Source organism: Dendropsophus ebraccatus, chromosome 15 (assembly GCF_027789765.1).
Source record: "Dendropsophus ebraccatus isolate aDenEbr1 chromosome 15, aDenEbr1.pat, whole genome shotgun sequence".
Classification (NCBI taxonomy): domain Eukaryota; kingdom Metazoa; phylum Chordata; class Amphibia; order Anura; family Hylidae; genus Dendropsophus; species Dendropsophus ebraccatus.
In genome coordinates this window covers 3,333,407-3,352,082 of record NC_091468.1, presented here as the reverse complement: position 1 = coordinate 3,352,082, position 18,676 = coordinate 3,333,407, and the positions used below count along the sequence as shown (strand labels likewise).

General features: G+C 46.4%; 1 protein-coding gene across 2 annotated transcripts in view; it reads left to right on the top strand.

The window, feature by feature from the left end:
* Nucleotides 1-18,676, top strand: part of KCNK12 (potassium two pore domain channel subfamily K member 12) — a 135,002-nt gene that overhangs the window by 113,174 nt on the left and 3,152 nt on the right. The window contains exon 2 of one of the 2 annotated variants that reach the window (XM_069954625.1): nt 11,964-12,855. In XM_069954625.1, the coding sequence (XP_069810726.1) occupies nt 11,964-12,855 (892 nt within the window). Of the gene's footprint in view, nt 1-11,963; nt 13,876-18,676 lie in introns of those variants that run through there. The other variant, XM_069954626.1, reaches the window with a different exon arrangement.

The window sequence follows — 18,676 nt, the reverse complement described above, 5'->3', positions numbered from 1 at the left end:
CTCTACTGTACCGGGACAGCATATTCTACTATACCGGGACAGCATACTCTACTATACCGGGACATCATACTCTACTATACCGGGACAGCATACTCTACTATACCGGGACAGCATACTCTACTATACCGGAACAGCATACTCTACTATACCGGAACAGCATACTCTACTATACTGGGAGAGCATAATCTACTATACCGGGACAACATACTCTACTATACCGGGACAGCATTCTCTACTGTATCGGGACAGCATACTCGACTATACCGGGAGAGCATAATCTACTATACCAGGATAACATACTCTACTATACCGGGAGAGCATACTCTACTATATCGTGACAGCATCCTCTTCTATATCGGGACAGCATACTCGACTATAACGGGAGAGCATACTCTACTATACCTGGAGAGCATACTCTACTATACCGGGAGAGCATACTCTACTATACCGGGAGAGCATACTCTACTATACCGGGAGAGCATACTCTACTATACCGGGAGAGCATACTCTACTGTACCGGGACAGCATACTCTACTATACCGGGACAGCATACTCTAATATACCGGGACAGCATATTCTACTATACAGGGACAGCACACTCTACTATGCAGGGACAGCACACTCTACTATATCGTGTCAGCATCCTCTTCTATATCGGGACAGCATACTCGACTATAATGGGAAAGCATACTCTACTATACCGGGACAGCATACTCTACTATACCGGGACAGGATACTTTACTATACCGGGACAGCATACTCTACTATACCGGGACAGGATACTTTACTATACCGGGACAGCATCCTCTACTATTCCGGGACAGCATCCTCTACTATAACGGGACAGCATACTCTACTATACCGGGACAGGATACTTTACTATACCGGGACAGCATCCTCTACTATTCCGGGACAGCATCCTCTACTATAACGGGACAGCATACTCTACTATACCGGGACAGCATACTCTACTATACCGGGACAGCATAATCTACTATACCAGGACAGCATACTCTACTATACCGGGACAGCATACTCTACTATACCGGGAGAGAATAATCTACTATACCGGGACAGCATACTCTACTATACCAGGACAGCATCCTCTACTATTCCGGGACAGCATCCTCTACTATAACGGGACAGCATACTCTACTATACCAGGACAGCATACTCTACTATACCGGGACAGCATACTCTACTATACCGAGACAGCATACTCTACTATACCGGGACAGCATACTCTACTGTACCGGGACAGCATACTCTACTATACCGAGACAGCATACTCTACTATACCAGGACAGCATACTCTACTATACCGGGACAGCATACTCTACTATACCGGGACAGCATACTCTACTATACCAGGACAGCATCCTCTACTATACCGGGACAGCATACTCTACTATACCGGGACAGCATACTCTACTGTACCGGGACAGCATCCTCTTCTATACGGGGACAGCATATTCTACTATACCGATACAGCATACTGTACTATACCGGGACAGCATACTCTACTGTACCGGGACAGGATCCTCTTCTATACGGGGACAGCATATTCTACTATACCGATACAGCATACTCTACTATACCGGGACAGCATACTCTACTATAACGGGACAGCATACTCTACTGTATCGGGACAGCATACTCTACTATACCGGGACAGCATAGTCTACTATACCAGGACAGCATACTCTACTATACCGGGACAGCATACTCTACTATACCGACACAGCATACTCTACTATACCGGGACAGCATACTCTACTATACCCGGTCAGCATCCTTTACTATACGGGGACAGCATACTCTACTATACTGGGACAGCATACTCTACTATACCGGGACAGCATCCTCTACTATCCCTGGACAGCATCCTCTACTATATCGGGACAGCATACTCTACTATATCAGGACAGCATCTTCCACTACACCAGGACAGCATAATCTACTATACCGGGACAGCATCCTCTACTATCCTGGGACAGCATCCTCTACTATACCGGGACAGCATACTCTTCTATACCGGGACAGCATACTCTACTATACCAGGACAGCATACTCTACTATACCGGGACATCATCCTCTACTATACCGGGACAGCATACTCTACTATATCAGGACAGCATCTTCCACTACACCAGGACAGCATAATCTACTATACCGGGACAGCATCCTCTACTATCCTGGGACAGCATCCTCTACTATACCGGGACAGCATACTCTTCTATACCGGGACAGCATACTCTACTATACCGAGACAGCATACTCTACTGTACCGGGACAGCATACTCTACTATACCAGGACAGCATACTCTACTGTACTAGGACAGCATACTCTACTATACAGAGACAGCATACTCTACTATACCGGGACAGCATACTTTACTATACCGGGACAGCATAATCTACTATCCTGGGACAGCATACTCTACTATACCGGGACAGCATACTTTACTATACCGGTACAGCATACTCTACTATAGCGGGACAGCATATTCTACTATACTGGGACAGCATACTCTACTATACCGGGACAGCATACTCTACTATACTGGGACAGCATACTCTACTATACCGGGACAGCATACTCTACTATTCCGGGACAGCATAATCTACTATCCTGGGACAGCATACTCTACTATACCGGGACAGCATACTCTACTGTACCGGGACAGCATACTCTACTATACCGAGACAGCATACTCTACTGTACCGGGACAGCATACTCTACTGTACTAGGACAGCATACTCTACTGTACTAGGACAGCATACTCTACTATACAGAGACAGCATACTCTACTATACCGGGACAGCATACTCTACTATACCGGGACAGCATACTTTACTATACCGGTACAGCATATTCTACTATACCGGGACAGCATACTCTACTATACCGGGACAGCATATTCTACTATACTGGGACAGCATACTCTACTATACCGGGACAGCATACTCTACTATACCGGGACAGCATCCTCTACTATACCGGGACAGCATACTCTTCTATACCGGGACAGCATACTCTACTATACCGAGACAGCATACTCTACTGTACTAGGACAGCATACTCTACTGTACCGGGACAGCATACTCTACTATACCGGGACAGCATACTCTACTATCCTGGGACAGCATACTCTACTATACCGGGACAGCATAATCTACTATCCCGGGACAGCATACTCTACTATACCGGGACAGCATACTCTACTGTACTAGGACAGCATACTCTTCTATACAGAGACAGCATACTCTACTATACCGGGACAGCATACTTTACTATACCGGGACAGCATACTCTACTATACCGGGACAGCATATTCTACTATACTGGGACAGCATAATCTACTATCCCGGGACAGCATACTCTACTATACCGGGACAGCATACTCTACTATACCGGGACAGCATCCTCTACTATACCGGGACAGCATCCTCTACTATACTGGGACAGCATACTCTACTATACCGGGACAGCATACTCTACTATACCGGGACAGCATATTCTACCATACCAGGACAGCATCCTCTACTATACCGGGACAGCATACTCTACTATACCGGGACAGCATCCTCTACTATACGGGGACAGCATACTCTACTATACTGGGACAGCATACTCTACTATACCGGGACAGCATACTCTACTATACCGGGACAGCATACTCTACTACAGCATAGTCTACTAGTTTCCTCCTTAGTTGTCCCGGCTGTGTGTCTCCTCTTTAGTTGTCCCGGCTGGGGGTTTCCCCCTTAGTTGTCCCGACTGTGTGTCTCCTCCTTAGCTGTCCCGCCTGGGGGTTTCCTCCTTAGTTGTCCCGGCTGTGGGTTTTCTCCTTAGTTGTCCAGTGTGTTTCCTCCTTAGTTGTCCTGGCTGTGTGTTTCCTCCTTAGTTGTCCCAGCTGTGGGTTTCTTCCTTAGTTGTCCCGGCTGTATATTTCCTCCTTAGTTGTCCCGGCTGTGGGTTTCCTCTTTAGTTGTCCCGTCTGTGTGTCTCCTCTTTAGTTGTCCCGGCTGTGTGTGTTCCTCCTTAGTTTTTCCGGCTGTGGGTTTCCTCCTTAGTTGTCCCAGCTGTGTGTCTCCTCCTTAGTTGGTCCGGCTGTTTGTTTCCTTCTTAGTTGTCCCGGCTGTGGGTTTCCTCCTTAGTTGTCCCGGCTGTGTGTTTCCTCCTTAGTTGTCCCGGCTGTGGGTTTCCTCCTTAGTTGTCCCGGCTGTGTGTTTCCTCCTTAGTTGTCCCGGCTGTGTGTTTCCTCCTTAGTTGTCCCGGCTGAGGGTTACCTCCTTAGTTGTCCCAGCTGTGGGTTTCCTCCTTAGTTGTCCTGGCTGTGGGTTTCCTCCTTAGTTTTCCCAGCTGTGGGTTTCCTCCTTAGTTGTCCCGGCTGTGTGTTTCCTCCTTAGTTGTCCCGGCTGTGTGTTTCCTCCTTAGTTTTCCCAGCTGTGGGTTTCCTCCTTAGTTGTCCCGGCTGTGTGTTTCCTCCTTAGTTGTCCCGGCTGTGTGTTTCCTCTTTAGTTGTCCCGGTTGTCCAATAACATTACAACATTTAGGGCTCTAAATAAAGAAGACCAAAGGAAAGCAGCCGAAAATAGGGACCTCCTGCTACTAGCGTTCAGCAGACTGCAAACATCTATGGCCATGATAGAAAAGGGGTCCCTTAACCGAACTGCACAGTGCCCTGAAGAAGCAGTGAGGTCTGGGGTGGAGACTTTGGTCAAGGAGGGCGTTCCATCACTTTGTGCAATGGTAACATTGAAGATATTTATCAAATCTTCACATGCCTCTGTGGTGTGATCCTCCGGGGGTGATGTGTCAGAGGATTGGCCGGTCACTTGCTAGATGGTGAAGTGTGACGCCACTCCAGTGGTTGGCCGAGATACAGCCGGAACTCAAGGTGTTAATTCGCTGCGCCAGTGCCGGCTGATGGCACGCCTGCTTTTAGTTTAGGAGGTCAGTTGTACCTTTTTCCCCTGTGGTTGGTGTCCTGCCGGGATGCTACGGTGTCCCTTGGGTTAGAGTGATCACGGATGGCCGGAGTGGTGTAGTGACCCTCTCGGAACCTCATCAGAACTGCCACCCACAGAAAGGGGAAGTTTCCCAAGGTTACGGTGTGTGCTGTGTCGGTGTAAGGCAAAGCATCACGGAGTCTTTTTATCATAAAAAAACTGGTTTACTGAGAAAGTCCGTGCTTGCAGCAGGTTACACAATTATGATGTTTCTCTTGATAAAACACTTGATAACACTTGTAGACAAATACTTGACAATACAGCAACTGAATCTGCGACAGGAATGTAGGGTAGAATACAGTCGTGCTGACTAAGTAGGTTGATCAGTGATACGAAGCAGAGTAGCAGAGAGAAGGATGTCGTTAGAGTCCCAACCCAAGTAGTACTGTGCTCTGCCGGGATGTTGGAGGATGAGGTAGAAGAATACTTAGAGAAAGAAGAAGACTTGTGCCCGTGTATTGACTTGTTAGTCTTTAGGCGACCTGATGCCCACTAGATTTGGCTGAACCGTCCTATGAGGGTGACACAAGGCCCAGACCTTGTTACCTGGGGTGAGTAGAATGCTGAAGGTTTCCTGCTGACAACCGCACTGCGAGATAGAGTTCCTAGGCTTTGCGCAACTTTGCCCATCTGGATCAGTTCCTAGCTTACTACTGTCTGTAGATTATGTCCTGCTCTGTGACACTCCTAGTCCACGGCGTTGGTTGAGGTTGTCTCCGACTTGTCCTCTATTGGAAGAGATCTAACACTGCATAGTGTTGTGTAGCGTTACTGAGAAGAAAACTGCATGCTGTCTTGCGTCCTACCTATACGGGGTTCTAGCTAAGACTGACCAGAGTAGGGGAACTGGCAGAGGGCCCAGAGTGGACTACTGTAGAGAGCTTTCTAGCATGTGTCCTTCCTCCACAATGTCCATCACGAAAGGCTCATACACTTCCTACACCCATGTTACTTCCTTCCTAAGGTGCACTGTGAGAGGGAAGAGTGCAAACAGAAGAAGCAAAGAGAGAGATGATAGGAGAGAAGAAGAACACATTCCTATTGGTTTGCAGATCCATGTGACATACTAATAAATAACCCTTTACACAGTTCAGCAGTGCAGCATCTGAATACAAATATCTAATACAGCGGCATGTAGTGGCAAAACTTCAGTACTACATTCATCACCACACAAGTACAATAAGTACAGACTTTTCTGAAGGGCGTATATAACAGTAACACCCGTGGTAGGACACCACACCTGCCTTATGCCCCGCTCACATAATGATGGGGGGGGGGGCAGGCGGGGGAATGCAACAAGGTGGGAAGGAGGCCGCCTTCCGCGTCTGATTGACCATGATTTTCTCCCGCTCATAGGCAGAAATCATGGCAGAAATTTACACCTGCTCAGGAGGCAGCCAAAGGTCAGCCCACATTCACTAAGAGGTGTGCGCCTCTTAGTGAAACCGGCGGGGCAGTTGGAGGGGGGCCTAATTTAATGCCGGCGTGCGATTACTCCAGCCTTCATAAATATCCCCCATAGTATCCATTTACTATGGTGTATGAAACCAACATTGTAGCAGTACACACAGCTCCTCAGTCCAAATCCAACGCGTTTCTGGTGTAGCACCCACCCATAGCATGAGTAAGAGTGCATTCTGCACTAGAAACATACAGGGGGGAAATTTGTTCTCTGGTTGGCAGATAGTTGTAGGTTCAAGTTGGTTAGATCCATTCTCCTGCAGTAAGGGAGTTGCAGTAAAGTGTCTTACAGCCACGGAAAGTTCTGAGCTGGAATCTGAATCTTTTTTTTACTACTTTATATGTTTCTATTTTTATACAGTTAGAGTTATATTTTGGTAATTTTCATTTCGCTTTGCTATCTACCTATTTTATGCAGTGAAGAATTCATAGACGCTTATGAGCCCGTAACAGGGAAATCTCTGCTATATGATAATCTAGCACCAGCCTGGTCCCTGGGGCTCCGGAACATGGGGACTGTACGGGGCTCCGGAACATGGGGACTGTACCGGGCTTCGGAACATGGGGACTGTACCGGGCTCCGGAATGAGGGGACTGTATAGGGCTCAGGAATGTGGGGACTGTATGGGGCTCCGGAATATGGGGACTGTATAGGGCTCCGGAATATGGGGACTGTATGGGGCTCCGGAATATGGGGACTGTATAGGGCTCAGGAATGTGGGGACTGTATGGGGCTCCGGAATATGGGGACTGTATGGGTCTCTGGAATATAGGGTCTGTATGGGGCTCCGGAATATGGGGACTGTATAGGGCTCAGGAATATGGGGACTGTATGGGGCTCAGGAATAAGGGGGCTTTATGGGGCTCCGGAATATGGGGACTGTATGGGGCTCTGGAATATAGGGTCTGTATGGGGCTCCGGAATGTGGGGACTGTACAGGGCTCCGGAATGTGGGGACTGTATGGGGCTCAGGAATATGGGGACTGTATGGGGCTCAGGAATATGGGGACTGTATGGGGCTCAGGAATATGGGGACTGTATAGGGCTCTGGAATATAGGGACTGTATGGGGCTCCGGAATATAGGGGCTGTATGGGGCTCTGGAATATGGGTACTGTATGGGGCTCTGGAATATAGGGGCTGTATGGGGCTCCGGAATATAGGGACTGTATGGGGCTCCAGAATGTGGGGACTGTACGGGGCTCTGAAATATGGGGACTGTATAGGGCTCTGGAATATGGGGACTGTATGGGGCTCAGGAATATGGGGACTGTATGGGGCTCAGGAATATGGGGACTGTATGGGGCTCAGGAATATGGGGACTGTATGGGGCTCAGGAATATGGGGACTGTATGGGGCTCTGGAATATAGGGACTGTATGGGGCTCCGGAATATAAGGGCTGTATGGGGCTCTGGAATATGGGGACTGTATGGGGCTCTGGAATATAGGGGCTGTATGGGGCTCCGGAATATGGGGACTGTATGGGGCTCCGGAATATGGTGAATATATGGGGCTCTGGAATATAGGGGCTGCATGGGGCTCCGGAATATGGGGACTGTATGGGGCTCCGGAATATGGGGAATATATGGGGCTCTGGAATATAGGGGCTGCATGGGGCTCCGGAATATGGGGACTGTATGGGGCTCCGGAATATGGGGAATATATGGGGCTCTGGAATATAGGCGCTGTATGGGGCTCCGGAATATGGGGACTGTATGGGGCTCCGGAATATGGGGAATATATGGGGCTCTGGAATATAGGCGCTGTATGGGGCGACAGACATGTGCCCTCAGCGGAGAACCAAAATTATCTGGATAAAGAACCGGCTCATTACGGCTTGGAGACCACTCGCTGCATTTCATTGCAGGCCTCCGCTATGTCACCAAACCAGAACTTACTACATGTACGTAACCAGATTTGCCATCATCTCCTTCACAAATCTAAAAGATCGGGTGCGATTCAAACAAAAAATAACTATGTGATATTTTTATATATTGCTTCCCTGTATAGAAGTATATAATATAAAGAGAATCCAGTATTATTGCAGTCTTGACTCTACCTTTAAGGGGTGCTCCAGCTCAAAGGTAAAAAAAAGGAAATTGTGCCAGTCCCCGTATAAAATAGAAAGAGAAAAGCATACTTACCTATCTTTGGTCCCCCACCAGTCCTCTGCAGTTATGTCTGGTCCCCCACCTGTCCTCTGCAGTTATGTCTGTCCCCCACCGGTCCTCTGCAGTTATGTCTGTCCCCCACCTGTCCTCTGCAGTTATGTCTGTCCCCCACCGGTCCTCTGCAGTTATGTCTGTCCCCCACCGGTCCTCTGCAGTTATGTCTGTCCCCCACCGGTCCTCTGCAGTTATGTCTGTCCCCCACCGGTCCTCTGCAGTTATGTCTGTCCCCCACCGGTCCTCTGCAGTTATGTCTGTCCCCCACCTGTCCTCTGCAGTTATGTCTGTCCCCCACCGGTCCTCTGCAGTTATGTCTGGTCCCCCACCGGTCCTCTGCAGTTATGTCTGGTCCCCCACCTGTCCTCTGCAGTTATGTCTGTCCCCCACCGGTCCTCTGCAGTTATGTCTGGTCCCCCACCGGTCCTCTGCAGTTATGTCTGTCCCCCACCGGTCCTCTGCAGTTATGTCTGTCCCCCACCGGTCCTCTGCAGTTATGTCTGTCCCCCACCGGTCCTCTGCAGTTATGTCTGGTCCCCCACCGGTCCTCTGCAGTTATGTCTGTCCCCCACTGGTCCTCTGCAGTTATGTCTGTCCCCCACCGGTCCTCTGCAGTTATGTCTGGTCCCCCACTGGTCCTCTGCAGTTATGTCTGGTCCCCCACTGGTCCTCTGCAGTTATTGTTTGGTCCCCCACCGGTCCTCTGCAGTTATGTCTGGTCCCCCACCAGTCATCTGCAGTTATGTCTGGTCCCCCACTGGTCCTCTGCAGTTATGTCTGGTCCCCCACCAGTCATCTGCAGTTATGTCTGGTCCCCCACCGGTCCTCTGCAGTTATGTCTGGTCCCTCACTGGTCCTCTGCAGGTATATCTGGTCCCCCACCGGTCCTCTGCAGGTATATCTGGTCCCCCACCGGTCCTCTGCAGTTAGGTCTGGTCCCCCACCGGTCCTCTGCAGATATGTCTGCAATACTAGTCACATCCCATGGAGAAGAGTGGCACTGCTTCTGAAACAGCCGCTAAAGGGAACCTGTTAATAGCTTTTTCGAAGTGAAGCTGCCGACAGTGTCATGTAGGTGATTTATTATCCATCCTGTACATGCGCTCTATGTGTCACCTGTGCTGTTTAAATGAAGTAGCTCTGTTTCACGTAGTCATCTCTTTCCATTCATCTCTCTCCCTGCTGCAAGCACGCCTCCTCCTGATGATTGACAGCAAATGTCACAGTAGGGTGGACTGTCAATCATCAGGCAGGAGGCGTGCTTACAGCGTGGATTGCAGAGAGGTGACACCTTCACTTAGAGCTGCAGTTTAACACCCCAATGACTCTAGGTACTTCCTTTACATACAGCACAGGCAACAAAGTTTAGTATAGAAAAACATATCACATGTACTGTATGAAGCACATGTATAGAATGGGTGTAAATGACCTCCATCACACTGACGGGTTCCCTGTAGTGAGTTAGTGAGTTATAGAGAGTTGTAGTGAGTAATAGTGAGTTCTGATCCAGAAGACGTCAGTGTTTTCCGTGTTGCAGACAGTCACATCTTATGTATTTGTTACACTCATTTGCTATACCTGCGCCTTATTATTTTTTGTGATGTTTTTATGCTTCCATTGTGGGTAAATATAATGCGGCATGTAATTTATACTTAAAGGGAATGTACATACAGCAGTTACACCCGGCACTCATCACATCTATAAATGTTATCTGTATTGTGTGGATTATTACTATTTACTGGCATTCTAACATGTGGATCTGGCGGCATTGTATATGTGACTGGTTCCCTTTAAGATTGTAAGTAACACAACATGTCATTAGGCAGAAAGTCTGTGAGAACTGTGTGACAAGCGTGCACAACAAAAAGACCCCAAATACACACTGATGGTAATGGCTGAATAGTGAGCTGTAGTGTGTAAGAGAACACCTGAGGCGGCAACCATTCAATAACTGGGCTGTAATATCATTGTGTAATTATCGGGGACGGTATTGGCAGAGTCGGAGGTATGTGCCTGCACGATCAATACAAGCTAATACAAGCTAATGGGTTTGATTTTATAGGTGTAAACAAGCCTGCGTGCTGTATCTGACTCCACTTTAAGGAATACATGGGCTCCCATGCAGTAGCAGGCTTAAAGAGGTTATCTAGACAAATAGAATTTATGGCCAATCCTTGCTACAGGCTGCCAGTGTTGGATCGGCAGGGGTCCCGCTCCTTATATTCTCACTGTTACACTGTTTAAAGAAACCGTGGTGGTTGTGCTATTTCAGTATTTAGAGGGGAACTCTGGCTGAAACATCTTTCAAATCAACTGGTATCAGAAAGTTATATAGATTTGTAATTTACTTCTATTTAAAAATCTCCAGTCTTCCAGTACTTATCGGCTGCTGTATGTCCTTCAGGAAGTGGTGTATTCTCTCCAGTCTGACACAGCTCTCTCTGCTGCCACCACTGTCCATGTCAGGAACTGTCCAGAGCAGGAGAGGTTTTCTATGGGGATTTGCTGCTGCTCTGGCAGTTCCTGCCATGGACAGAGGTGGCAGCAGTGAGCACTGTGTCACACTGAAAATAATACAATACTTCCTGCAGGACATACAGAAGCTTATAAGTACTGGAAGACTGGAGATTTTTGAATAGAAGTGAATTACAAATCTATATAACTTTCTGAAACCAGTTGATTTAAAATATTTTTTCTTTTGCCAGAGTACCCCTTTATTAGTGCTCATGATTGCATTGCTGCACTATTAGCAGCTGGGGTAGAGGAGTATGGCCCATTTCCAGTGAATGAGGCAATGCTTCAGTATTATGCATCATTACTAGTAATGGGTATGTAGATATAAGTACAGGTAAAAATTAGAGAGGCTTTACAGCTTGCACGCGCACCATGACCTCTTCAAGCAGCGGATCAGCAGAGGTGTCAGGCATTGAATCCCCGTCGATCTGACGTTGATAGCCTATATGTATTAAGTAGACCCTAGTTGAAAGTCATTGGCTACAAATTGGGTTCGTTGACCTATGGGGTCAAAGTCTGAACCTACTGGAGGATCATCTAGTACATGGGTGTCCAACCTTAGCCAGGGTTGGGTTCTTAAAATCCATATTACTTGGTGAGTACACGGAGGACACGGAGCTCAGACAATTAAATGAAGCTTCGATCTAGATGAACCGAAGCCATGCTATAGCTCTGAGCGGGCCACCTATGGCATATGTGTTATAGAACGTGTCAAAAGACGTAAAAGGTTGACTGTTTATGTTATCGGTCATCTCCAGAACAAAGACTACCCCACCTTCTAACCTTTCTTATTATTGCCGTTACAGGTTTTGGAATGACCACGCCAGCCACGGTAGCAGGGAAAGTGTTCCTCATCTTCTATGGTCTCTTTGGATGTGCTGGTACCATACTATTTTTTAACCTCTTTTTGGAAAGGATTATATCGCTTTTGGCTTTTGTCATGAAAGCTTGTCACGAAAGACGACTCCGAAGAAATGGGCTTCTACCTCCAACGGTCCGAAGAGGTTCCTCTGTATCAGAAGTCAGCAGCCTTGTTGGCTGGAAGCCATCGGTTTATCACGTTATGCTAATACTGGGCATCTTTGCAATCATCCTCTCTTGCTGTGCATCAGCCATGTATACCCCGGTGGAGGGGTGGAATTACGTTGATTCTTTGTATTATTGTTTTGTCACTTTTAGCACCATTGGATTTGGAGATTTGGTAAGCAGCCAAAACGCTGTCTACAAATATCAGGGATTATACAGGTTTGGAAATTTCATGTTTATACTTTTGGGAGTTTGTTGCATTTACTCACTTTTTAACGTCATATCGATTGTAATCAAGCAAGTTTTAAACTGGATTCTAAAAAAATTAAGGTGCCGATGCTGTAATAAGTGCCATAAATCAAACCCGCGTCTGGGACGCCGAAACGCCATCACCCCTGGAGCTCGATTCCGCAGGAACCAGTTGTCGATGGAGACGGATGGGAACTACGATAGCGACACAGAAGGAAGGAGGTTATCTGGGGAAATGATCTCCATGAGGGACCTCACAGCATCCAATAAGGTGTCTCTCGCCATACTACAGAAGCAGCTATCAGAAACAGCCAATGGTTACCCAAGGACTGTCTGCATCAACACCAGACAAAACGGCTTCTCAGGAGGGGTCGGAGCTTTAGCCATCATGAACAATAGGTTGGCAGAAACAAGTGATTCTAGGTAGAGTCTTTTCAAATTTCTATATTTTCACTAACTTTTTTTTTTTTTTTTAATAAAAAAGGCTCAAGCTTATGGTTAAAAAAAATCCCGAAGCCCCGAACCATTGACCCATTGTATTTGCACTGAAATGATTCCTCCCATTCCATCACCATCCTCTGGCAACTCATGCAGAAAAGGAAACAATCACTCTCTATCCTCTCAGGCAAAACTCGATATGTTTACCTCTTTTAGCTAAATTGACTGTGAGAAGGTGAAAAAGCGAAAAAGCTCGCTGCTGAATGTCTAGCCTTTTGTTTTTTACAATTGCTCATAGCTTTAAGGAAGACGAGATTGTAGGTTCTACGCACTGTAAGGCTATGTTCACACTGCGTATGAATCCGTCCATAGAGCGAACCGCAAATATACGCACGTAGTTTTGAGGTTGATGCGTACCCTGGAAAGAATAGGATATACGCCCGCACAGAGCACACTACGTATGAGCTTACGGCCGGATCGTATACGGCGCCGTGAAAAATGAACAAGACCAATGTTTGAGGACGGAAATGTTGAAACTTACGGCTGTGGATTTCCATGCGCTCCCGTACAAAGTACTTATTTCAGCCAAATTGAACTTGATTTTTCGATCCAAAAGGTTCTGTGAGTTTTATTGGGCTGGGCGAAGATTTCCAAGTAAATGACCTGCCTCAGATCGCTTCGAAACAAGCTAGGGAAGCAGAACTGTACTACGGCCGTATGTTCGCGGTGCGTACGCATCCGGCGCATGTTGATTTTTCCCACGCCTGTAGTTTCAGCTGCACATGTACGGCATCGTAATAACTGCGGACGGATTCATACGCAGTGTGAACATAGCCTAAGGCTGGAGCGCAATGGAGGAGGCTTTACTGAATGTGACGGAGCCGACGCCATAGACAAAAAGAGAACCGATGCTACATAGCTGTGTTACTTTATATCAGGGGAAGAAATAGGCAAAAAGTATTATATATTTCAAAGTTCTTACAGCTTTCTCAGCTTTAAAATAAATACGTGCAATGAAGCCAACTTATTGCTTGTTACGCTGTGTAGTTTATATGAGAAGTATCTACTACTAGGACGTATACAGCTGCCTACACCAGATACAAGACAATGTTTAGCATTCTATGGTGCTGGACATTGTTCTCCTACTTAAGCGGGTATGCTGAGTCAGCAAAAACCAGGGAAAATTACTCAGATGGAATATAGGGGGTTTGCCTATTTTTACCTGTCTAATAAAAGAACATAAATTGATAAGTAGTTGTTTAACTACTTTTTTGTGGTTGTTAATGCTGTCCGCTCTGGTGTTTTCATTAGTCCAACTTCCTGTCTGGTGTACATCCTGTTCCTGTGTACACTCTAGCCAGGAATTTAGCCAACTCTCTCCTTCTCCCACTATGTAGGAGTGGTTATAATCAAGGAGGTATAGTGGGAGGCAGATAGAGTTGGCTGAATTCCTGGCTAGTGTGTACACAGGAACAGGAAGTCCATTACAGGATGTACAGGATGTTGGGGTAATAAAGACAACAGAGCAGAAAATTAGTATCAAAATTAGAAGAAATGGTAGAGAAATAGAGAAATAAGGTTGTTTCAAATAGACGATCATTTATTAGACAATTGAAAATAGGTTTCATAGTAAGAGAAGTCTTCTAAGACTACATTTGATGGCAGAAGTGGGCCTCCCTCTTACAGTGGGTCATGGCATGTCCCTAACCTCGCCAAGCATTCATGCCAGCCTTGACTACTGCCCACATGGACGGCCTACAAATGTCTACTTAAATAGAAATAATCCAATTCCAATAGTTTCTGCGTCATAAATCAATGAATGTGATGTCCTGGCCTAATGGCTCGTAGGGACGGTGGGTGGTCGGGCCGAGGATCTCACATATCAGTCAATAACCTATAATACTGCATATATCCTATTCATCCCCATTCCTCCATTGTATCCACCAATAAGGATCTTGCATCATTTTCCATATCTAGGAATTCACAATGAGGGAAAATACAGATGTGCACTTAGACGGTCTGTGGGGATGGAGTTGGGGTCACTTTAAGGTATATTGGGAACTCTCCTAATACAACTCTTGAACGTCACAGATAATAGAGCATTATAACCCAGGTAACCCGGGACGTGCGGTGTAATGGAGGCCGGGTTCAGATGAGTGTGTGTGTCAGTGTGTACCGGCATCAAAGGAGACTGAGAGTCTACAGAGAGTAAAGCCCTCCTGTACGGCGGGGTCGATAAGAGGGGCTCCTGCTCTGTGAGATGTTATATTGTATTGCATATTACTATATTGTTATATTGTATTGTATTATATTGTATTGCACATTACTGCTAGTGATGAGTGAATAGTGAAATATTCGAATATTCGATCCCATTAAAGTCTATGGGAACAAGTATTTGATTATTAAAAAACATCTATTCGACCACTTGGAGGTAAAAAACGGAAGCTGGGGGATTTGAGCGCTTATCGAATATTTATAGAATATTCGGCGAACTATTAGATAATATTCGGTAGATCGAATACCTTACTATTCGATTGAATATCTATTTGATCGAACAGTATTCGCTCATCACTAATTACTGCTTTTCTAGTTGGTAGTTGGACTTGGAAGTGACTGTGCTGACCGCCTGGTCGTTGGTGACATTACAGACACTACAATGTTGTCCAATGTGCAGGTTTATATGTATGGTGTCATGGTGGACAGGACAGAGTTCTATGAAAGGTTGCGGTTGGACAAATGTAGACGAGTGGCAGGGATGGCATCCCAGAGAGCCACAGAGAGATAGCAGGTAGAGATGAGTGAACCGTGAGCACACTTGGGTTAGTCTGAAGCCAAACGTTCGGCATGTGACTGCCGGTGTCTGAAGAAGTTTGATGCAGCCCTAGGGAGTCCAGGAAAACATTGATATGGCCTACGGCTAAATCCACCAGGGAGGCATTCAACTTCTTCTGCCACCGGTATTCATAAGCTGAACATTGGATGTAGACTAACCCAAGTGTGCTCGAGGTTCGCTCATCTCTATTAATCTGTTCATGAGAGCATGGGGGCATAGTGACCCTTCAGGTAAACTCCAAGGGGCACATTTATCAATGTCGCTGGATCTTGGCGCACACCTTCTGATAAATTCAGCTAGACAGTAATGTACCATGGCTCGGAGCTGGGGTACATTTGTAACCTGTTTTTTAACTTATCAGGGGTCAAAAAGGTATACATTTTAGGCATAGGAGGACACGCCTCCCCGTGGACAATGCCACGCCCCTCACCGTCCTTTCTCTGCTTATTCGCCGCACATGACGCAAACTTAAAAAAACTGCGTCTGCAGCAGTAACTTTAGATAAGGGAAAAGGTAGCTTTAATGTGGCGCACAAGGCCGGGAGAGGGGGATCGACTAGTCATCTAGGAGGGGAGACTAGTCACAGCTCTGTGCATGTCAGCGCAGTCCAGGGATGATTGACCGGTTGGTGGCCTCTCTGCCTGTCAGTTATTCCCGGATGATTGGTTCTCTTTAAAGCCACTTGTATATGTTGATTCGGGCAGTCTGTCCTGTGAGGGTACATGGCTAAAGATGCTAGTCCTCTTCGGTCAGGTCACTGGCTTGTCTCCATCTAGACTTGAATAGCTCTTCTTCCTGATTAGACCTAAAATGGCTGGTGATGAGTAAGGTCCCGTAGTTGGGTCCACCAATCTTCACACCCTCACAGTATAGATCATTCATTTAAAAGTCTTCTGCCCCACGTAACTCCATCCTTCCAGATTCTTCTTCGGCCAAACTTTTAGCCACAAACGTATATTTTTTGCAGAATTGTCTATAGATAGGGCTTGTTCGATCTAAACAGTGATGGGGAGGATGCTCGGAGCCCTAAGGACATCTGCTTGACTACCATGCGGAGATAGGTCCGGAGTTTCTCGCTCAGGTTCATGTTGATGGTTTCTGTGATTCCCTCCGACTGAAGATCTGCGAGCTCCATCCACTTTGTAACGTTCCTGTCAGCACAATCGCTTTATCATAAAACACAACTCTGTAATTAATTTTGCCAAGAATAACAATTTCCAGTGCAGCTGGGAAAATGAAATCTCAAAGGAATCATTTTTTATCGTTTGTCATGAAAGCAAGTTTTTTTTAGAATTTTAATTACAGAAAGGTTTCATGTGTTGTCGGCATTCTGCAGGTGCCGTAGACTCGGAAGATGGGGGTGACCTTTAGAAAAAACAGAACTAAAGTTGATGGTTTTAAATTGGTTTTTCGAGAGCAGGACTTATGGAACAGTTAAAGTCTAATCTGTCATGTAAAATATTTTAGCAGAAATCAATAGAACAAGCGATTTTAGGAAACTCTGCAAAAGGTTTTATTAGGCACAAAAAGCATTAAATCTGAAGTACAGATTACAAGACTCTAAAAGTCCTAAATTTGTCAGGATTCCAGTCAAACCAGTCAAGTATCAACATCTTGGGACGGGGAGTCTGAATAGTCACAGGGGCCGGTGTTGCAGTCCTCTGGGACGTTGATGGAGTCGAGGAACCCACACGCTGCGACAGCCGCATCATGACACCCGCCATGCTCTCCGTGTTGCTGTATGCTCCTAACAGTCAGCTATAAACGGTTCAAAAGACATGTGGAACCATCGGGATCACTGGCGTGTGTAAGGGCCTGCGATAATGTAAGGAATCAGGGACAGGATGACACAAGGACAGGTGAGCCCTGACACCGGCACCCACACCGCTGTCCATTTCTACTTGCCTCAGAAGCCTTAGGCGTCAATGAACAAATGGACGGCAAACCCTGATCTTATCTAAGTGCAACACAGAACAAAACAAGACAAACACACAATAAGTCAGAGGTCCGGGGCAGTAACACACGAGCAGCGCAGTACAATACAGAATCCAAGAGAGTAGTCGAATAGTCAAGAGCCAGAAGTCAGATAACCAGAAAAGCAATGCAGGATATAATGTTATTCAGCAAAAAATAACCAACACCGCACTTGATCATTGTTAATGGAAAGTCCATCCACATCTAATCAGACTCCACCTCGTCTGTCTTCACAGTATAATTCAATAACATAGATGTGTAGAAAATGTACGACAAATACCTCTTATATAGAACTTGCTGTCCTTGTGCCACTGCAACAAGAAGGTATACTCACAACCGAGTTCACTTTGAATTGATTTATTCCGGCTTCTCATACAAGACATAGAGAATATGCTCACGGGCTGATGTGTTCACCTCTCACAGTCCAAACCATCCAACCTCCTTGCGGACGTTTCGGAGGATAGACTTCTCCTTCCTCATGTGATATAATGTTATGTCAAGATACATTAGTAAACAAGGCACTATGGCGGCCTGGCTCCTGACACTTACCTATTATTCCCCAGAATCACCAAAGCAAATCTAAAACATGGCAAATCCATTCACCGCAATAGCTTAATAACAGGCTTGTCTCTTGTGAGTCTGTTGCCGACAATAGTTGCAGGTACACACAACGTCTGTGAGACAGCAACTCACAATGTCAGAAGGACGAGGGGTGAAGGACCCCTCCAGGTTGTACATCACTTATAGATTTGCATTATATATAATTTTAAACATTTTAAATTTCAGTAATTAAAGTGAGTGGACCATCATTTTTTATTTATTTTTTACATTAGCAGATCATTGTTGGTGCGGGATGCCGGTGGGCGGTGATGATAACCCCTCTGTGACTCTGTGATTCATTCTAATGGAGCCGCATCACAGGGGAAAGGGGATATGGTCACACTGGGGACGATGGGCCTGTCCCAGTGCATAAAGCAGGGCTGGTGCATGGCAAAAGAA